The sequence below is a fragment of the Dendrobates tinctorius genome, unplaced genomic scaffold, assembly GCF_039654945.1.
Source record: "Dendrobates tinctorius isolate UK_male_01 unplaced genomic scaffold, ASM3965494v1 ptg000062l, whole genome shotgun sequence".
NCBI lineage: Eukaryota > Metazoa > Chordata > Amphibia > Anura > Dendrobatidae > Dendrobates > Dendrobates tinctorius.
In genome coordinates, this window is record NW_027361730.1 from 4,717,107 (window position 1) to 4,740,670 (window position 23,564).

The 23,564-nt window shown below is 46.0% G+C and overlaps 1 protein-coding gene across 1 annotated transcript; it reads right to left on the minus strand.

Moving 5' to 3' along the window:
* Positions 1-837: 837 nt before the first annotated feature.
* On the minus strand, positions 838-22,008 carry LOC141092858 (uncharacterized). The gene is made up of 4 exons (XM_073579173.1): positions 21,847-22,008; positions 2,064-2,368; positions 1,031-1,719; positions 838-860 (listed from the first exon to the last, which is right to left on the minus strand). The coding sequence occupies exons 1-4, from the start codon at positions 22,006-22,008 to the stop codon at positions 838-840; spliced, it is 1,179 nt and encodes a 392-aa protein (XP_073435274.1).
* Positions 22,009-23,564: the final 1,556 nt, after the last annotated feature.

Here is a 23,564-nt window from a genome sequence, read left to right on the forward strand (position 1 = left end):
GATGCTTGCACCCTCCCAATAGCCCATATCAGGTATTTGAGTATTTGGCGCGCTGGCAGCTGTCACCCAATAACCAGCTCAGAATGTCCACAATACCAGAAGTGCAGGCACAATCAGGATCTGAGTCACCTTCTCCACAGGTGCCTATACCACATCTCAATCCACCACCAACCAAACAATGGCCTACACAGGCCCAAATGACAGCCTACAATCCAGCTGCCCAATATGGCCACTTAATCAGACCAAGTGTTGGAGGCTGATCCCACCCTGGGTTTGGTCAACAAGGTCATATTGGGGGGTATGAGCCACGTGAATACCCAAATCCACAGGAGTTTCCACTCCAATATCCCTCATCCCACTTCTATCCTCAGCAACAGGATCCTGGCCACATCAACCATCCTGGGCCAGAATATGTCCCCACACAGGGTGAGGTCCAAGTTGCGCCTCAAACCCAGCATCCATCTCAAGCTGGACTCCCGCCATCCCCACCACCAACATACCAGAATTTATAATGTGTTTTTTTTTTTGTATTTTGCTTACGCAAAGTTGTTTACTTGTTATGAATTTTGTTTTTCAAAATGGGATACCTATTTCTTGCCCAAATTTGTATGGGTACAAAAGCCATACGACAAAAATATGGTTTATTTGTTTCCAAAGTTATATTTTGGCATTATAAAAAGTTAAAACCATATGAATTTTTTGTGTTTTTTAATTCAGATATTGGTCATTTTAATATTTACATTTTTCCCACAATGTAAGGGAAACCTGACACAAACTTCGGAACAAACAGGCTTTTTAATTAACAAAATAAATGATAATTACAACATAGATATAGCATTATCTTGCCATGGAGTAGCCCCCTGAGGTGAAACAAAATAATTAGTGAACACATCACGTACTTTGAGTCTAGAAGGCGGACGACGGGGATGTATCACATGTGGAATAGGCATCCCCACATTTCCTAACACAACATTAGCAGCATCAGATGAGGAGCAATCATGTATTCGGGTGAAGTTATGTAAGATCGCACATGCTTTAAAGACCTCATTAACGTTAGCTTCACTCAGCTGAATGGCTGACTGGAGGATACGCCATTTGGCACAAAGAATGCCAAAGGCGCACTCCACCAGTCGTCGTGCGCGGGATAGGAGCAAGTTAAAGATTCTGCGCCGGTGATCCAGGATTCTACGGGGATAGGGCCTCATTACATGACGGGTCAATTGAAAGGCCTCATCTGCAACAAGGACATAAGGCACAGGATCAATATTGGTGCCTGGAAGCTGACGTGGTGGTGGTAGGTCCAACTGATTATTGAGCAGCCGCTGACCCACAATGGAAGAATTGAAGACTCTAGAGTGTCCAGTAAATCCATAGGCACCAATATCTACAATTATAAACCTGTAGTGACTGTCGACCAGGGCCAACAAAACTACAGAAAAATATTGTTTATAATTATAGAATTGGGACCCTGAGTTTGGCGGCTTATGCACATGGATGTGCTTCCCATCCAGGGCTCCAATACATTGTGGAAACTGGCATGTGTCCTCAAATCCACAGGAAAGCCGCAACCAGTCTTCCTTCTTTGGCTCAGGCATGACCACTTGATGAAGTCGTGACCATATTTCTGAACAGGTAGAGCGGACTATGCCTGATATTGTGGTTTTCCGAATTAAAAATTCATAATGCAGTGCCGCATATGAAAGATCAGTTGTGAGGAAGCTAAAAGAAAAGAAAAAAAAATTAGATAACATTTGCAAGGTTAAAACAAAATCACATTACTCAAAGTTACAGTGTGTACCTAACAAGCCATGCCATAACAACATTAAAAGAGTTCCAATGGCTATGTGATTTTAAAACCAACTAAATATTATGATTAATGAGAGTTTGGAATTTTGAATTTAAATCAGACAAAATACACAATACATTTTGTGCAGATATATATACTATAATAATAATAATAGTCTCCAGTGCTGCAAGGCTTCATATCCACTGAGCCACCGTGCTGCCCATACTACATTTAGAGACATCATCAACATATGAGTATGAGGAGGAGGAATACATACCGCAACGTAAGGAGAAGGCGCTCCTCAGCAGAAATACATTTGCGTATCCTGGTCTCCTGAAAGGTGATCCCTGGGCGCACTGTCTCCAACAAAATATTAAAGGTGGCAAGGCTCATGCGACAATATTGGTAAAACTTGTTGGGATGGGTCTGCAGAGATGCATAGAGACGGTGAAAATGGCCTTTAGTGAGGCGCTGCCTCAAAAGCGGATGGACCCACATTCGTCTCCTCCTCCTCCTCGGATCCACAATCACTGGGTATGGCTGGCCAAAGCGGCATGACAAAACCCAGTTGTAAAGCACCCGCTCAGTTTTTTACTTTTTAGTTCAGGATATTTGAGGTTTTTGCTTTTTGTTTTCTCTGGTTAATGGTCATGTGTTAATATGCACTTACTTTGTGCATGCACATTAACTTACATTCTCAGTTCAGACTCCAGTTTTTTATTCATTTTATTGTGCATTCTGTGCATATATGGGTGTGACCACCCTCTTTCTGAGCTGGGAAAACCATGCTGTCTGGCCTAAGCTTTTACTAGTGGTTCAGTTGCTCGATCCTTGTTCACTAGAGTTGAGCGATACCGTCCGATACTTCAAAGTATCGTATCGGATGGTATCGGCCGATCTTTAAAAAAAGTATCGGTATCGCCGATTCCGATACCGGAAGTCCCATTCAAGTCTATGGGACTTCCGGTATCGGAATAAGAAAAACCCTTTCCTGCCCTTGTACAGCCTCTCTGGGGTCTGTACGGGCCTTTCGGGGGGCTGTGCCGGCCTGCCAGGGGGTCTGTGCAGGCTCCGGTGGTCTGTGCCGGCCTGCCGGTGGTCTGTGCAGGCTCCGGGGGGCTGTGCCGGCCTGCCGGGGGGCTGTGCCGGCCTGCCGGGGGGCTGTGCAGGCTCCGGGGGGCTGTGCCGGCCTGCCGGGGGGCTGTGCCGGCCTGCCGGTGGTCTGTGCAGGCTCCGGGGGTCTGTGCAGGCATCGTCCGATGGGACTACAAGTCCCATCGGGCGATGCCTGCTACCATGACAGTGATTGACACATTAGCCAATGATGGGACAGTAGTAGTCCCATCATCCGGCTAATGTGTTAAATGTAAAAAAAAAAAAAAATTACATGCTACATACATACTACATACATGCTACATTCATACTACATACTACATACATGCTACATTCATACTACATAAATACTACATGCAACATACATACTACATGCATGCTACATACATACTGCATGCTACATACATACCACATATATACTACATACATACTACATGCATGCTACATGCATGCTACATGCTACATACATAACACATATACTACATGCATGCTACATACATACTACATGCTACATACTACATGCATGCTACATACATACTACATGCTACATACTACATATATACTACATGCATGCTACATACATACTACATACATACTACATATATACTACATGCATGCTACATACATACTACATGCTACATACTACATGCATGCTACATACATACTACATGCTACATACTACATATATACTACATGCATGCTACATACATACTACATGCTACATACATACTACATATATACTACATGCATGCTACATACATACTACATGCTACATACATACTACATATATACTACATGCATGCTACATACATACTACATGCTACATACATACTACATATATACTACATGCATGCTACATACTACATGCTACATACATACTACATATATACTACATTCATACTACATACTACATATATACTACATACATACTACATACATACTACATACATACTACATACATACTACATGCATGCTACATACATACTACATGCATGCTACATACATACTACATGCATGCTACATACATACTACATACATACTACATGCATACCACATATATACTACATACATACAATACATTCATACAATACATACATAGACATACAGTACATATAACATAGAGTAACATACTTACCAATACTTGTCACATTGTTCCCCGAAGCCATTGTCTATTCCGGGATAAATATTAACATAACAAACCACAAAAATACTCACCCACGATCCGAAGCAGTCCACGAGTGTGTCCCACGACGATCTTGGGTAGAGAACTGCAGCATCAGATGATGCTGCCGTTCTCTACGGGCTGCAGGAATCCAATGACGGAAGGTAGGTATCCTTCCGCACTGTATTCCTCCGCCACTTAAAAAAAAAAAGTCCCTAGTCTCACTTTATGCCATTGCTGTGTGGGAAATTCCCACACAGCAATGGCATAAAGTGAGACTAGGGACTTTTTTTTTTTAAGTGGCGGAGGAATACAGTGCGGAAGGATACCTACCTTCCGTCATTGGATTCCTGCAGCCCGTAGAGAACGGCAGCATCATCTGATGCTGCAGTTCTCTACCCAAGATCGTCGTGGGACACACTCGTGGACTGCTTCGGATCGTGGGTGAGTATTTTTGTGGTTTGTTATGTTAATATTTATCCCGGAATAGACAATGGCTTCGGGGAACAATGTGACAAGTATTGGTAAGTATGTTACTCTATGTTATATGTACTGTATGTCTATGTATGTATTGTATGAATGTATTGTATGTATGTAGTATATATGTGGTATGCATGTAGTATGTATGTAGTATGTATGTAGCATGCATGTAGTATGTATGTAGCATGCATGTAGTATGTATGTAGTATATATGTAGTATGTATGTAGCATGTATGTAGTATGTATGTAGCATGCAGTATGTATGTAGCATGTATGTAGTATGTATGTAGTATATATGTAGTATGTATGTAGTATGTATGTAGTATGTATGTATGTAGTATGTATGTAGCATGCAGTATGTATGTAGCATGTATGTAGTATATATGTAGTATGTATGTAGTATGTATGTAGTATGTATGTAGCATGCAGTATGTATGTAGCATGTATGTAGTATGTATGTAGTATATATGTAGTATGTATGTAGCATGCATGTAGTATGTATGTAGCATGCATGTAGTATTTTTTTTTTTTTTTTTTAACATTTAACACATTAGCCGGATGATGGGACTACTACTGTCCCATCATTGGCTAATGTGTCAATCACTGTCATGGTAGCAGGCATCGCCCGATGGGACTTGTAGTCCCATCGGACGATGCTTGCACAGACCCCCGGACATCAGCACAGCCCCCCGGCAGGCCGGCACAGCCCCCCGGCAGGCCGGTACAGACCTCCACAGGGTGCACAGACCACCGGCAGGCCGGCACAGCCCCCCGGCAGGCCGGTACAGACCCCGGGCAGTCCACACAGCCCCCCGGCAGGCCGGCACAGCCCCCCGGCAGGCCGGCAGAGACCCCCGGAAGGCCCGAAATGACGGCGCATCATGATGCGCACACAGCGCGCATCATGATGACGTCAGGCCGTCAATCAACTGAACTTCCGATTCCGATGCCGAATTCCGATATTGAAAAAATATCGGAAGTCGGTATCGGAATTCCGATACAGCAAGTATCGGCCGATACCCGATACTTGCGGTATCGGAATGCTCAACACTATTGTTCACATTTACATCACTTGGCAAGTGAAAAGGTTTTAAATACTAGAGTAGGGACTGTCCCACAAGGGTTGCCGTGACGTGGAGGGATGGCTTGTACATTATTTTGATCAAAATTATGTTTACTAAATACCCTTATTATTATTATTACCTTTATGCATTATTTGCAGTTTATTTTTTACTTTAGTTCAGGATATTTGTGGTTTTTGCTTTTTGTTGAAACTAAGTCTGTCTGACATTTTCCATCAAACCACAAATACACCAACACAAGCACAGCACCAAAATGGCCAGATTAGAGGCCGCCACCTGTTGTAGAGGCAATAAATAGGGTTGCTGATGATGATTTAAATTATTTTCAGGCTTCAAAACTGTTAAATGTCTATTTCGCAAGGTTTCGAGAATAAAACGATATACGGATGCCATACGGATGCTTACATGCGCAAAAATCGCACCCTCGCATTGCCAACGAATGACATACAGATCACTGTTCAGGGAACATTTCTGCGTATTTCGACCGTAAAATACGGAGCGTATTTTTATACGTCGTGTGTGACTCCGGCCTAATGGATAATTCTGCTGTGCAATGATTGTGTTTTTTTCCCAGATGAAGGAGTTTGTTCAACTCTGAAGCACACAGATTAATAGTGATGAGTGAGCATTCTCATGTGTTAATAGAGTGTCTTTGGCGTGCTCGAATACTATGGATGATCAACAGCTGCGAGACATGCAACCGCTGGGAATCGAACCGAACATAGTATTCGAGCACTCCGAAGACACTCTGTTAGCACTCGGGCATGCTCGTATAACGCTCATCACTACAGATGAATAAAACTGCTCTTTGTTCAGCACCATCATCTCCATTGGCTATCTTCTTGACCAGCAGCGCAGCAGAATTATCCGATTATCCCTTGCTACTATTGCAGTTACTAATGGTTTTATTCCAGCATAAGAAGTAGTAGCAGCTAGTATCTATATTAGCATAGGTGTTGTGCCCCACACAGCCAAGGGACCAATACCATACTATGTACAATGTTTATTGCCTAGGTGATGCCTTAATGTGCATTTTTTTGTCACTTTTAGCCTATAATAAATGCATTTGGCATATGAGGACAATTTATACTGTGGGACCTAATGCAATATTTTCTAGTCAATACTTTAATGTAGCTGTGATATGTCTAGCACTATAGTCCATAATATACTGTGCATTTTATTTAAATAAATTATCATATTTATTTGCATAACTGTCATGTTTTTATTGTGTTTCAACTATGAAAGAATCCTAAGACATCAATTTTGTATCTACAAGGTAGATTTCAATCCAGATTTATCAGTCATTAAAGGTTTCGATTCTCGTATGTACCAAACAATGTCAGTTTCTTCACTTTCAGTACGATGACAAAGCAAACAAAGAGAAAGGAGAATAACAAGCTTCTACCGGAAATTTTCCTCACTGCTCTGGTGTTCTGCCAATTTTCTGCATGCGAAAGGAAATCCTTAAACTCATGCTATGACATACTCGTGACTTGGCTAAAAAGGACAAGCAGCTACACAACGTTTATAGAATAGCGTCATTGCAGCCAGTCATTGCTTATGTGCCTTATATCAGAGTCTCAAAGGAGCACTATGAACAATGAGACATTTTAGGGTTGCAAATATTTAATTAAATGAACCCTAGCATAATAAAGCCCCTATGGCTATTTTGGCTGACATTGGAAACAAGAATACAACTTTTATTACGCACTGCATACAACTGATTTATTGCAGTTTCCTGGCACTTTTCACCTTGAGGTCACATTCACATGTTCATTACTTGGTCAGTATTTTACATCAGTATCTGTAAGCCAAAACTAGAAGTGAGTGAAAAATGCAGACGTGTCCAAAAGTTTCTATTATACTTTTCCTACGATTGTTCCACTCCTGATTTGGCTTACTAATACTAATGTAAAATACTGCCTATATACTGAATTTGTGAACGTGACCTAAGGGTTACTCACACTTGTGTATAAATAATCGGTCCCATTCTCATCCAGGAGAGTGGAATGATTATTTTCTCACTTGTCATTCATGTTCTGTCCATATGCAATTCCTATGCAATCTATTTATTTTACACCAAAGCTATTAATCTTTTACAGGACCATTTACAACAGAGAAGGAGGTCTTGTGAGGATCAGAGGTTTTATGCACGTAAGTACCGGGAGACTAGGTCACAGATGTATGGAGGAGACAGGTTGTGGATGGCTTTGTATGCCATGGTTAGGGTTTTGAACTGAAGTCTCTGGGTAATGGGGACCCAGTGAAATGATCAACAGAGAGGAGAGGCCGGGAAATAGTGAAGGGATAGGTGGATTAGCCGAGCAGTGGAGTTTAGGATAGATTGGATGGGTGCGAGAGTGTTAGAACGCAGGCTATAAGCAGGAGGTTGCAGTAGTCAAAATGGGAGATGATGAGGACATGCACTAGTGTTTTTGCAGATTCTTGGTTAAGGAATGTAAGTATCAGGGTAATATTTTTGAGTTTGAGTCAGCAGAAATGGGAAAGGGCTTGACTATGTGGTTTGAAGGAGAGATTGGAGTTAAGGGTTTCCTCAAGGCAGTGAGCTTGCGGGACTAGGGAGAGTGAGCAGCCATTGACTTTGATTGATAGGTCTGTTGGTGGGGAGGTTGAGTGAGATGGGTGAAATATGAGAATTCTGTTTTAGAAATCAAGCAGAGAAGAAAGATGAAATAGTCGTCACATTGTGGGATTCTGGTTAGTAAGGAGGTGATGTCAGGTCCAAAGAGGTAGATCTGTGTGTCATCAGTATAGAGGGGATAGTCAAAGCTGTGGGACTATGAGCTGTCCCAGGCCGAAGGTGTAGATGGAGAAAAGCAGGAGTCCTAAAACTGAACCTTAGGCGACAGATAGGAGGCAAGATGAGGAGATGCTGAATATCTGGTCTGCTGTGTATGAGGAGGTCGAAAATAGGACCAAGTCTGTGATGCCAAGAGATCAGAGAATCTGTAGTTAAAAGTAATGGTCCACTGTTTTGAAGGCAGACAACAGGTTCAGGAGAAAGAGGACCAAGTAGTGTTGCTTGGATTTGGCAGTTGGTAGGTTATTGGTGACTTTAGTCAGGGCAGTTTCAGTGGAATGATGAGGTCGGAAGCCAGATTAAAAGTGGATAAAGATGGAGTCGGAGGAGAGGTAGGAATACAGTTCAAAAAGGATGTGTTGTTGCAGTAGTTTTGAGGCATAGGTTAGAAGTGATATTAGGCGACTGCTAGACAGAATGGATGGGTCAATGATGGGCTTTTTGAGGATGGATGTGATTGAGGCATGTTTGTGTGGCGCCCCCAGGAGTATGGTCGCCATAGTGGCATTGCCTTCCTCCAGGGAGGGTGATGTCAGGTTGGAAGCAAGGAAGGGTCTCTCTAACAGTTAATCATTTACATGCAACACGTTCCCACTCCAGGCCAGCAGAGGGAGCTCTGAACCAGGATTGGGGCAGGAGCGCGCTCTGAGGGCCAGGAGGGGAAATAGTCAGTCAGTGTGAGGAGGGCAACGTGTGTAGACGCGTGGAGAGAAGCTGGAGGTTGAGCTGAGGACAGAGAGCTCCCTCCCAGTGATAGCGCATGATGATCTGGAGCCTGGTCTCCACGGTTGTATGGATATTGAAGGTCCTGCAACAGAAACCAGAGGAATAGGAAGCTGTAAATGCTCTATTCCCACCTAAGACTCGGAGGCACAACAGCGACCGGTGAGCCAAGAGAGATAGAGGGCTACAGCTGTCTGCCATACGAGGTAGTTCTAAGATAAGATAAGAAGGAGGAACTTCAGTTTAACACTGTACTGCTTGTACCTCAAGCCAGCGCTAGGAAGGAGACTACACAACCCATCTGATAGAGAGATCCGTGAGTTTCTTCCAGGCTAGCCTGCTCCTGTGCCATCTGTAATCAGGACCCTGGACTGCGTTTGCCAAGTAAAGGTAAAGAAACTGCACCCCATTGTGTCCTTGCCTCCTTCCTGCAACATCCTCAGCACTGCTACATCTCTGTGTCAAACACTGCACCTTCTTCCTAACCCTTTATTTACACTGCCCTGGGACTACAGCCCTGCTTGTGGAGGGCTACAACATTATAGCTGCACTACACCATCAGTCCCAGAGGGTCTGCATGTAGCGTCGGCTTAACATCTTCCTTCCCGAGCATCACAGGTGGCGTCACGAATCACTTATAAACTTTATTCCCAACTCAATCCCCTTTTACATGGGCGCCCAGGGCCATGGACCCGGTCACCACTGCTGTGACAATCCCCTCTGAGAGACCGGCCGGTACCGAGTACCCCACAGCCCTGGGAGGGCGACCCATTTGAAGCATAAGAGAAAGACAACAGTTGTTAGTGACAGGTTGAAGAGATGTGTTAAGGTTGGGATGAAGACTGTGGTGAGGTTTGGGATGAGGTGGGAAGAGATCGGGTGAAGCGCACAGGTGGTGAGATGTGATCTGGAGAGTAGAGAGGAAAGTTGATGTTTCGTAATGGTGGAGAAGCTGGTTTGGAGGAGGAGGGCTGAGTATTTATGAGGAGGGACTGTGGGGACTTTAGGCAAAGCTTTGTCTGATGTTATCAATCTTCTGCTTGAAGAATGAAACAAAGTCTTCAGCTGAGATGAGAGGAGAGGGAGGGATTGCTGGGGACTGAAGAGAGAATTGAAAGTGTTGAATAGCTGTTTAGAGTTGTGAGACAGGGAGGATATGAGAAATGAGATGTAGGCGGGTGAAGATGAGATCCAGTGTGTGGCACTCTTTGTGAGTTGAAGCAGAAGACCATTGAGCGGGGCCAAATTTGGAAGTGAGAGATAGATGCTTAGTGTTAGGAACGGTGGAACGCACTAAATAAAAATAAATAATAAAGTGCGTTCGCCGCTCAGGGTCCACCGTGCAGTAGGTGAAGCAACCGCTGCTGAGTGATGACAGAGGAGCAATATGGCGGTATGATGCACACGGGTTCAACTTCACCAGGAGTGTGCAGAGCGGGCTCTGTTCACACACAGAGGTGCCACAACAAAAACATACAAAACACTGAGCCTGTTAGTGACACAGGCTTCAGGTAGCATACAAAACGCTGAACCTGTTAGTGACGCAGTCTTCAGGTAAATGCACACACGGTATCTGGTCACAGGAGCAGGACCCAAGACAGAGGAGTTGCGTCCCTCTAGACCTACCGTGTGTGCGGCGTCGCTGCTGCGAACACCAATAAGGGCTGCAACTGCAGCGTGGCGTAGGACACTGCCGCTCGACGACAAAGCCAGATAGCAAGCACGATGTCGGATGCTAGCGTAGCGGTGCGGTGTGCACAGTGGCTTAAGACTTGTCACTGACTGGCACTGACTGCTAAACTAATACCCTATCACCATGCGTAAAATCAGAGGGAAGGGGTTTCAAATGAGTCAGTCACCAGAATCATACATCCGTCACCATTCACACATAGCAAGTATAGTCTATACTAGCGCATGGTGGAACAGCCATGCGCGCCTTTTAGAGCAGCCGGGACCTTCTGCACGCTTCCAGATCTCTGAGATGGACCAATGAGAACTGGAGCGGGACCTGAGCACATGACGTCCCATGAGCATGCCCAGTAAGAGGACAGAAGGACTTAGCCTCAGTAGAGATTTGCTGCAAGGGCAATCTCCTCTGCAATCTCCTCTGCAGTGGATAAATAGGAGGAGAGTGCAGAATGTGAGGATCTGGATCCCTGCTGAGTAAACGCAGAAATCCGACTCCTAACACTTAGAGACAGCTGAATGGGAAGAGTCAATGGGAATGTTGAAATCACCCATGACTATAGCGGGGATGTCAGCGGAAAGGAAATTAAGTAGCCAGGTGATGAAGTAGTAGAAGAAGATGGTGGCTGGCCCTGAAGAGCGGTAGATGACAATCAGTTGGAGGTTGAATGGGGAGTAGATGCACACAGAGTGCTCCACAAAAGAAGGGAGAGTATCAGAGGGTGGTAGTGGAATTTGGGTGATTGTCTGAAAGGAGAAAACCAACTCCTTCACCATACTTGCTACTGGGGTGAGGGGTGTAGGAAAGGTGGAATCCACCATAAAAAAGTGCAGCTGGAAAGGCTGTGCCAGAGGGGATGAGCCAAGGTTCGATGAGGCTGAGGAAGCAAAGTTTACTAGTAATGAAAAGATCATGGATGAATGAAAGCTTGATGCAGACAGAGCAAGCGTTCAATAGAGCTCCTGTTACTGCGGCTGGGGAAGTGGGGGCTGAATGAATGGGTATAAGGTTTGAAAGGTTCCAGACATTTGTGATAGATCATGGATGAGAGGTAGAAGTGACTGTGGGTGTATGGTGAAGAGGATCAGGATTTGGAGAGATATTGCCAGCAGTGAGGAGCAGAGAAAGTGTTAGTAGGTGGGAGCAGTAGAGGGCATGAGGTGGCTGTCTGTATGGGGGACTATTGGGGGTGCAGTATACTGTATGGAGGACGATGGGGTACATTATACTGTATGGAGGACTAAGAGGAGTGTGTTATACTATATGGAGGACTGTGGGGTGCATTATACTGCATGGAGGACTACGGGAAGTGCATTATGCAGTATGGAAGACTATGGGGAGGGCATTATACTGTATGGAGGACTATGGAGAGTGCATCATACTATATCAACAACTATGGTGTGTGCATTATAGAATATGGAGAACTATGGGGTGCATTATATTTGGAGACTATGAGTAGTGCATTATACTGTATGGAGGAATATGGGGAAAGCATTATACTATATGGAGAACTGTGAGATGTGCATTATAATGTATGGAGAACTGTTGTGAGTTCATTTTCCCCTTCACTACTGAGGCCCGAGGAACTCCCTCTTCTGGTAAAGAAAGGTAGTGAGCCTGATTATCAAACACCTGGGGCTGATGATGATGACTGGCTGAGTGGAGTTAATGACTGGATATAAGGCTGCCGACGCCCTTCTGGCTTGCGGGTGATTTCTCTGTGGACTTCTAGGAAACCAGTCTGATTCCTGCTCATCTAAAGCTAAGATTTCTGCTTTGCCTTTTTGCATTAGTGTTTTGTTTTCCTTGCTTTTCTGGATTCTGCCATTCCCTGCTGGGGTGAGCTGAATCTCCTTTTGCCTGTTGCTCTGTCTTCAGAATATTCCTGAGTACTGACATAGCTTTTTTGAAGCCTAGCGTCTTCAGGGCCTTTTTTACTGTCAGTTGGTTGGCTCTTATTTTCATAGGGTTTTTCACGGATTGCAGACAGCAGCCTTCCTGTCCTTTCCTATCTAAGCTAGCGTGGGCCCCATCTTTGCTCAGTCTATCTTTCTGTCTGTGTTTTGTTCTTTCTTCTTGCTTCACTGTCATTATATGTGGGGGGCTGCCTTTTGCTTTGGGGTCTGCTCTGGGGCAGTTTAGATTTCCCTTTCTGTCTTTAGGCTATGTAGTCCTCCGGCTGTGATCGAGGGGCCTAGGGCATCGTAGGAGCCCCCACGGCTACTGCTAGTTGTGTTGATAGGTTCAGGGGTCTGCAATCCGATAGCTGCCAACTTCTCTGGTTTTCTGGACTTAGCTAGCATTTCTATTTTTGCCTCCTACGGTGACTCAATCATAACAGAATCACCCGCCCTACCGCAGATTCTAGGGTACTCAATAGCAGGAGAGAATTGTATAAAAAAAAAAAAAGGTGTGTATATTTTTTCCTCTATATTTCTGAGGCCGTAGGGGGAATTTTTTTTTCTCTCAATGGAGATAAAGCAATTGTCTGATTGTGTGGAGCAGCTCGCTGCGGAAGTGCGGGGAATTTCCGCCTACCTTGCTCATTCACATGCTGCTGAACCAAAGATTCCTACACCTGATGTATTTTTTGGGGATCGGTCTAAATTTTTGAATTTCAAAAATAATTGTAAATTATTTTTTGCCTTGAAGCCTAACTCGTCAGAGAGCTCCGCGCAGCAGGTTAAAATTGTCATCTCTTTGCTGCGTGGCGATCCCCAGGATTGGGCGTTTTCTTTGAAACCAGATTATCCTATTCTGACTAATGTGAACGCATTTTTTCAGGCCTTGGGGTTGTTGTATGACGAACCTAATGCCATTGATCAGGCTGAAAAGACCCTGCTGGCATTGAACCAGGGTCGTGATTCTGCAGAATTGTACTGTCAAAAATTCCGAAAGTGGGCAGTACTTACTACCTGGAATGATAATGCCTTGGCTGCTCTCTTTCGGAAGGGGTTGTCAGAAGCCATAAAGGATACTATGGTGGGATTTCCTGTTCCCTCTGGTCTTGACGATTCTATGTCTTTAGCCATTCAGGTTGATCGGCGTTTACGCGAACGCAGAGCTGCACGAGAGGTGTTGCCACCTGTTGAACAGATGTCTGAACCTATGCAATGTGATAGAGTTTTTTCCAGAGAGCAGCGTCAGGAGTTCAGAAGGCGTAATAAGGTGTGTTTTTTCTGTGGAGATGCCTCGCATGTTATTTCTGTCTGTCCTAAACGCGAGAAACGCTTTGCACACACGTTTTCTGTTGGTGGTGTTCAACCTAAGTTTCTTTTGGCTATTACTCTGATCTGCTCCCTGTCTACATTTTCCGCCAAGGCTTTTGTGGATTCGGGAGCAGCTCTAAACCTAATGGACTTGGATTTTGCTAAACGTTGTGGATTTCCGATGACACCTCTGCAGACGCCTATCCCTTTGAGGGGGATTGATGCTACTCCTTTGGCTAAAAATAAACCTCAGTTTTGGACCCAGGTGGTAATGCGGGTCGCCCCAGACCATCAAGAAAATTGCAGGTTTTTGGTGTTACATAATCTGCATGATACTATTGTTCTGGGGTTTCCCTGGTTACAAATTCATAATCCAGTTTTGGATTGGAAATCTGTGTCTGTGGTGAGTTGGGGTTGTCGGTGTGCCTTTAGTGAGGCTCCGGTGTTTTCCACCTCTCCTCAGTCGCATGATGTTCCTGATTATTTGGCGGACTTTTATGATGTATTTAGTGAGAATGAGTTTGCGTCTCTGCCTCCTCATAGGAGTTATGACTGTGCTATTGAACTGAGCCCGGGGTGTAAATTTCCCAAGGGTCGGCTCTTCAATTTATCTGTACCCGAGCACGAGGCTATGCGATCCTATATTAAGGAGGCGTTGGAGAAGGGTCATATTAGACCATCCTCGTCACCCTTAGGTGCCGTTTTTTTTTTTGTAGCCAAAAAGGATGGATCATTAAGACCTTGTATTGATTATCGTGCTCTCAACAAAATTACTGTTAAATATCAGTATCCGTTACCCCTGATTTCTGATCTATTCTCCAGAGTTAAAGGTGATTGCTGGTTTAGCAAGCTTGACCTTAGGGGGGCGTATAATCTTATTCGCATTAAGCAGGGGGATGAATGGAAGACGGCGTTTAATACTCCGAAGGGACATTTTGAGTACCTGGTGATGCCTTTTGGGCTCACTAATGCCCCTTCTGTCTTCCAGTGCTTCATGAACGATATTTTCCGAGATTTTGTCGATAAATTTTTGATTATCTATCTGGATGATATTTTGATCTTCTCCAAGGATTGGGATTCTCATGTGGAACATATTCGGACTGTGTTCCGGATCTTGAGGGAGAATTCCCTGTATGTCAAAGGATCTAAATGCCTTTTTGGAGTACAGAGGATTTCTTTTTTGGGATTTATTTTGTCCCCGTCAACTATTGAAATGGACCCGGCCAAGGTACAGGCCATTTACGATTGGGTTCAGCCCACTTCTTTGAAGGCCCTCCAGAAGTTTTTGGGTTTTGCTAATTTTTATCGGAAATTTATAGCAAAATTTTCTAGTATTGCCAAGCCATTGACTGATTTGACTAAGAAGGGTGCTGATGTGTTAAATTGGTCTCCGGAGGCTGTTTCTTCCTTTCAGGAGCTGAAGCGAAGATTCACCTCCGCCCCGGTTTTGCGGCAACCTGATGTCTCACTTCCGTTCCAGGTAGAGGTGGATGCTTCTGAGATTGGTGCAGGAGCTGTTTTGTCCCAAAAGGATCCTGTAACATCTAAAATGAATCCCTGTGCTTTCTTTTCCCGAAAGTTCTCTCCATCTGAACGTAACTATGATTTGGGGAATCGGGAACTGTTAGCCATGAAATGGGCATTTGAGGAGTGGAGACATTGGTTGGAGGGAGCTAAGCATCAAGTCGTGGTCCTCACTGACCACAAGAATTTGATTTACCTAGAGTCGGCTAAGCGCTTGAACCCTAGACAGTCTAGATGGGCCTTGTTTTTTACACGTTTTGATTTTGTGGTTTCTTTTCTTCCTGGAACTAAGAATGTCAAGGCTGACGCCCTCTCTAGGAGCTTATTTGCTGATTCTCCTGTGGTGACCAAGCCTGCTACCATCTTAGGCGAAGGGGTAGTTCTTTCTGCCATCTCGCCCGATTTGAGACGTGCTCTGGAAGAGTTCCAGGAGGACAAACCTGAGCGTTGTCCCAGTGGAAAGTTGTATGTTCCTGACCAGTGGAAGAAGAGAGTGATGTCTGAAGTTCATTGCTCTGCTTTGGCTGGTCATCCAGGTATTTTTGGTACTAGAGATCTGGTGAGTCGGTCTTTTTGGTGGCCCACCTTGTCTCGTGATGTCAGGAATTTTGTGCAGTCCTGTGGGACGTGCTCCCGGTCTAAATCGTGTTATCGCTCTAGTGGGTTGTTGATGCCTTTTTTGGCTGTCCCCAAGAGACCATGGACCCATATTTCAATGGATTTCATCTCTGATATGCCTGTCTCTCAAAGGATGACTGTTATTTGGGTGATTTGTGATAGGTTCTCTAAGATGGTTCATCTTGTACCACTCCCTAAGTTGCCGTCTTCCTCTGAATTGGTGCCCCTGTTTTTACAACAGGTGGTTCGCTTGCATGGGATTCCTGAGAACATTGTATCTGACAGAGGAGTCCAGTTTGTGTCTAGATTTTGGAGAACTTTCTGTTCCAAGCTGGGAATTCAGTTGTCCTTCTCCTCTGCTTTTCACCCTCAGACCAATGGGCAGACAGAGAGAACAAACCAGACCTTGGAGTCATATTTGAGATGTTTTATTTCTGCTGATCAGGATGATTGGGTTTCATTTTTGCCCTTGGCCGAATTTGCTTTAAATAATAGAGCTAGTTCTGCCACTTTGATGTCTCGTTTTTTTTGTAACTTTGGGTTTCATCCTCGATTTTCTTCAGGGCAGGTGGAGCCCTCTGCCTGCCCAGGGGTTGACACTGTGGTGGAGAGAATGCACCAGATCTGGGACCAAGTGGTGGATAAGTTATCTCTCTCCCAGGAAAAGGCCCAGCGGTTTTCCAACCGACATAGGACCATTGGTCCCCAATTTAAGGTTGGTGATATGGTGTGATTATCATCAAAAAATATTGCTATGAAGGTGGCTTCTCCTAAGTTTAAGCCTAGATTTATTGGACCTTACAGGATTTTGGAGATTATTAATCCGGTCTCTTTTCGTTTGGCTCTTCCTGTTACATTTAAAATCCATAATGTGTTCCATAAATCTTTGTTGAAGAGGTTTGTTGAACCTGTTGTTCCGGGGATTGCACCTCCAGACCCTGTATTGGTTGAAGGTAACATGGAATATGAGGTAGAGAAAGTACTGGATTCCCGTCTGGCTAGACGGAGACTCCAGTATTTGGTTAAGTGGAAGGGTTATGGTCAGGAGGATAATTCCGGGGTCTCTGCCTCTGATATTCATGCCAAAAGATTGGTGTGTGCCTTTCATCGGGCTCACCCTGATCGCCCTGGTGGCGTGGTTGAGGGTTCGGTGACCCCTCCTCAAGGGGGAGGTACTGTTGTGAGTTCATTTTCCCCTTCACTACTGAGGCCCGAGGAACTCCCTCTTCTGGTAAAGAAAGGTAGTGAGCCTGATTATCAAACACCTGGGGCTGATGATGATGACTGGCTGAGTGGAGTTAATGACTGGATATAAGGCTGCCGACGCCCTTCTGGCTTGCGGGTGATTTCTCTGTGGACTTCTAGGAAACCAGTCTGATTCCTGCTCATCTAAAGCTAAGATTTCTGCTTTGCCTTTTTGCATTAGTGTTTTGTTTTCCTTGCTTTTCTGGATTCTGCCATTCCCTGCTGGGGTGAGCTGAATCTCCTTTTGCCTGTTGCTCTGTCTTCAGAATATTCCTGAGTACTGACATAGCTTTTTTGAAGCCTAGCGTCTTCAGGGCCTTTTTTTACTGTCAGTTGGTTGGCTCTTATTTTCATAGGGTTTTTCACGGATTGCAGACAGCAGCCTTCCTGTCCTTTCCTATCTAAGCTAGCGTGGGCCCCATCTTTGCTCAGTCTATCTTTCTGTCTGTGTTTTGTTTTTGTTCTTTCTTCTTGCTTCACCGTCATTATATGTGGGGGGCTGCCTTTTGCTTTGGGGTCTGCTCTGGGGCAGTTTAGATTTCCCTTTCTGTCTTTAGGCTATGTAGTCCTCCGGCTGTGATCGAGGGGCCTAGGGCATCGTAGGAGCCCCCACGGCTACTGCTAGTTGTGTTGATAGGTTCAGGGGTCTGCAATCCGATAGCTGCCAACTTCTCTGGTTTTCTGGACTTAGCTAGCATTTCTATTTTTGCCTCCTACGGTGACTCAATCATAACAGAGAACTATGAGGTTCAATATACTATATGGGACTATTGGGAGTGTATTATACTATATGCAGGATTATAAGGTGCATTATACTATATGGAGGATTATGGGGCCCATTATACTATGTGGAGGGCTATTATAATATATGGAGGTCTATGTAGGGCCATTATAATATTTAGAGGGCTATGTGGGAACCTTTATACTTTGTAGAGGACTATGTCAGGGCCATTATACAGTATACCAGCAATTATATAGTGTGAAGGTTTGTGTGGGGTCCATCATGCTTTGTGGAGGGCTTTGCTGGAACCATTTATAAGACTAGTGAGGGCCATTAAACAGTGTGGCGCGGTGTGGGGCCATTATACTATATGTAGTCCCATTATACTGCATGGAAGGCTGTCTAGGGGTCACAGTTGGGGGATTATACTTTGCTTGATTCACCATACTTAGCCATGGGAGTTGAGGTGGAGTACAGTAGGGTCATCATACTGTGTGTGTAGAGGGTACTGTGAACAGGTTGTGGGATGCAGTGACGGACAGGAGGCAGAGCAAGGGTTAACAAGTTTAATAACAGGGGAATACTCCACGCAGGGAGGTAAAGGGTTAAATAGGGGATTAAACAGTTCAAATGACAAAGGATATTGTGGGTTGAAGAACAACGGTTCAGGTAACGGCAGCTCTGATGAAAGTCAGTGGTTCCTAATTCCATGAAGTATATAGCGCCGACAACATCTGGCGCGGTATCTTTTCCAATGGGGTCCTGTGGGCAACAATGCCCCGTCTTCTGGCGGCAGTGGTCGGTCTCTAGTACCTTCTGCTGAGCCCCTAGTCCATATACTGCATTGGCTGACAAGGGTACGGGCTACAGTCCTGTATGACCACAGCGTGGCTCTGCAAATATACACTGGCAAAGTCAGAGCGCAAGTGTCTGGGCAAATATTTGCTGGCAACGTCAGGGCGCAAGTGTCTGTCCCGTTCCCGGTCACTCTTATGTGGCCCATGTGCTGAACTCATGGACATGGACTGTATGGCGCCTTGATCTCTGGTAGTCACTGGGCTCACACTGTACGTCTCCTTCTCTCTGATCCCCATTTCTGGCGGCGGGAGACGACGGACGTTGACCTACGCGTGGCGGGTGCTCCCAGGATGGAGCACTTCTCTCCCTGGCTGCTACTGAACAGAAGGCTTCCCTGAGCGCAGCAGTCCCTCTCTCTCTGGATTGCTGCAGCACTGCAAGCTTCTCTTTTTCTATGGTGCGGTCCCTTTGCAGTAGGTGGGGGCTGCCGCAGTGCTGGTACTCGGTGGGGGAAGGGGAAGCAGAGCATGGCGCTCACCTCTCTGTACGCTGCCCTGGGTTCTTGCCAAGCTGTCCTGCTGCACACGCTTTTCCTTTTTATCTCCCTGTCCCCCACTGTCAGGAGGTTGGTCTGGCATGCTATTGCTTCTCCCAGGGGACAGGGGATGCAGCCCTAACAGTTCTGGATCTGGTGTAATACCATGGCCGCCGGGAGGTAGCTTGTGCGGCCGCTCCAGTACTCACTGTGCTGGAGGCTGTTTCATCACCCATATGCTGTTCACTTTGGGGACCCAATTGACTGCAGACAGAGGCTGGAAACAACTTCAACAATTCAGCTTTATTCTCTTCAGGGCACAGCATGTCCAATACAGCAACAGGACTCTTTACTTGGCAACAGCAATACATCTTCATCTACAGCAGTACGTCACTTCTTCCTTCACTTCACACATATGCACCACACAGGCAAGCTGACACATCACATGGAGCACGATGAACACGGAACACTTCCCTTCTTCCAGAGCCCGACTTCAGCCCACAAAGGTATGCAACTTTTCCGTTAAAGCTCACCCCCTAAAGGCACTGTTGCTCCTGTTTGTGTCCTAGTTTCACAGCTCACTGAACTCTCCACAAAGCTCCTGTACTCCAGCTGCTACTCCCACAGGGACTCTTCCACGGACCTCCCTGGCTCACAATTCTCCAGACACGGGTTGGACTCAATGGACTGACTTGGGTTGTCACTTCAGCTTTTCCTTGCTACCTGACTTGACTGACGAGACTCCTTCTTCTGTCTTGCTAGCCTTACAGTCCCCAGTCTCTGACTGCAAGGCCTCCAGCACCACTATGTGTTGGCTACTGCTGTAGGCACTCCACTGTTCTGCACTCTGGTCCTGTCCTGTTCGCTACCCCCAGCTCAACTAACTTGGAGGGAAATCTATCTCCTTTCCTCCTGTCTAGCCACTCCTCTAAGATAACCCCTAAGCAGTCTTCTCACTAGTTGAGCTCAGTGCCCCCATCTAGTGGCCCTTTTCTAATACTGCACCTGACTTATCTAAATTAATGTTGTGTGGACACAAACACACACACACAACATGCATACTGCACACAACAACATCAACATTCGCAGGGCAAAGCCCTTGCCCCCCCTTACATTCCCCCTTCCTGAAACCATTGCCGTCCTCGGCAATACGGGTGTGTACCAAAACAGTTCACACCTTTTAAACTATACAGTAGGTATAACTCAACATGTTTTACATATTAGCATTATTGTTGCGTTACTTTTTTACTTTGTTTTTTGAAAAATGCTCTAAATTTTCTCTTCTTCAAACATATAAAATTCTTACTCAATAAAACCTGTATATACTGTACACAATTTCAAAATGCTTATCACTTCTACAAAAATGGCACACAAGGAAAACAATAGTGTTCATTTTCTTAATTTGACAGCGCTCAAGCCCACATATAAAACCTCTTCAAGGAAAAGCAAAAAGTGTCCTGTCCCCCCCTTCCTGTGAGTTGAGCACCACTTATTTTTATACCACACACTGGTGCACTGAAACAGTCCTCCCAGGCACACCATCAGTCCATCTTTGTAACATAACCACATTTTAGCAGTTCTTAAAGGGGTACACCCCCTTCCTGAGTGTACTGCACAGTCCGGTGCTACACGTGCGGGCTGCCTGGTAGTCATATGCAGTCTGTTGCTGCAGCCGCACTTGGTCCAAAAGTCCATGGACCTATGGCCCCACGCAAGGGAAGTCTCAAAATTCAGGAGAAGGGCCATCACTACAATATATATATACAAGATAACGCTCTCCATAGGCCGTACCAGCCGTATTGCTCTCAAACTTGAGAGCGCATCAGTGTTTTTTTTAGAAAAACTCAAGACAAAGGGAGAAAAAGAGAAAAAAAACATTTTTACAAAAAGGTCCCGTAGACCATCATAGGCTCTCATCAGAAGAGCATTGCAGGGTTCCCTTTACCCTGAGGGGACGCGGAACAGTCCCAAATGATGCAACAGGCACTTAAAGGGTTAAACACAGTACATTCAGCAGTGCGCACTCTGTACAATTTTTCCACTTATTGCCCGGCCCCTGGCGCGGGCTAAAAAGGACTCCGCAGTAGCAGAATCTCCATACTGAGGGGAAAAATCAAGGGCAGAGGGGCCCTCAGTTGCCTCTGCACGCGGATCCACATCAGCTCCAGGGGATACAGTGGTTTCAGGGGACACCTGGCTGAAGAGCTGCTGTTCAGGGGCTTTGGGGGACGCCTGGTGGGAGCGCAGGTGCACAGAGCGCAGACCTTGGGCCGCATGTCCCTGCAGTGGGACAGCATTGGGGCAGCGCGGTCCACCACCGGGTGAGGCTGAGTAGCACTCACCTCCTTTATTTGCACAGCTCCGCTCCATCCGGCTCTTAGCTCCTCCTCACGGACATCAGCAGCACTTTCAGACATGTCAGCGGCGTCCTCCTCCAGTCGGGTGAGCTCCGTCAGCTCACGGTCACTGTCGGTACTGGTTTCCAGGGTGCACTCGTGTTTCATCTCCAGCGGTCCGACGGAAACAGCTTTCGGGCACTTTGGTTCCGGCACGGCCTGTTATTTCGGTCTCGGCCCCGCTGACGTGATCACGGATGCCTGTGAAGGGGAGAGACGCTCTGGCTCCTGACATTGTGGCCCAGATCCCGGTGGTCTCCTCTGTACCTCCGCCAGGCGCCGTCACTACCCGAACAGACGTCTGGGGTACGCTGGGGTTCTTCCTCCTGAGGTCCGGCAGGAACAATTTCCGGGCTTGTTGGTTCCTCCGGGTGAAAAGCGGGCTCCGCTTCTCGTGAGATTTCCGGTATCGCGGCCTATGGTGAGTGCGGGCATCTCCCTGGTGCAGCAGAGCCAGGTGTTGATGGCTCCGTGGGCAGTGAGACTCTGGTCCGGGTAAGAGCTCGGCACTCCTGCACTGCTGCTCCCAGCTCTGGGTGACACGTCCGGCCTCCTCCTCCCGTCGCCATCGCCACTCCGCACCTTCTGCACGGCCACTCCCGTTCCAGGGTGGTGCTCTGTCCGGCCTCTCCACCCACTTTTCAGCATTCAGGGGGAGAGGGTGCTGCACATACTACTCCTTCCAGGGGCGGACCCAACATTGCTGACAGCTCACATTTAGCACCATCCAGACGCTGCCACGCCCACGAAGTGCTCCTTGCTGACAAGGACAGTTAATTTTGGCACCAGAATTCTCCATCTTGGTAGTTCCCATCTTGGGGTCCACAGAGTCACTTTGCAGATCTTCTTCTTGGATCACAATCAGTCTCTTGATCTCATTTTTCAGCATCTTATAGGGCGCTGCAGTCACTGTCACCCTTTCTTCTCTCTTCTCCGCTGTGGTCTCGCCGCCATTTTGGGCAGCGGGGATCCTCCTGACTACGCCAAATGTAGTACCATGGCCGCCGGAGGGTAGCTTGTGCGACCGCTCCAGTACTCACTGTGCTGGAGGCTGTTTCATCACCCATATGCTGTTCACTTTGGGGACCCAATTGACTGCAGACAGAGGCTGGAAACAACTTCAACAACTCAGCTTTATTCTCTTCAGGGCACAGCATGTCCAATACAGCAACAGGACTCTTTACTTGGCAACAGCAATACATCTTCATCTACAGCAGTACGTCACTTCATCCTTCACTTCACACATGTGCACCACACAGTAGAGATGAGCGACTTTGCCTTTTTTCGGGTCGAGTCGGGTTTCATGAAACCCGACTTTCTCAAAAGTCAGGTCGAACGAAATCGGCCGATTATCGTGAAAAGTCGAAGGCCGACTGAAACACGAAACCCAATACAAGTCAATGGGGAAGAAAAGTCGGCAGTGAGTGGAGGACAGGAAACACACCTACAGTGCCCATTTTAATGCCAAAAACATCAATTCTTATTACTTAAGCTTGTCAACCTTAATTTACTTTACAATAATAGTTAGGCATTGAAAACTGGGGGTTATTTGGCTAAAGTTGTGGAGGGGGTAGGGCTGGCTCAAGATTTTCGTGGGCCCTGGGCCAAAGGGTGTCACTGGGCTCTTTGAACACATGCCACAATTCATGATCCTCTGATACGGC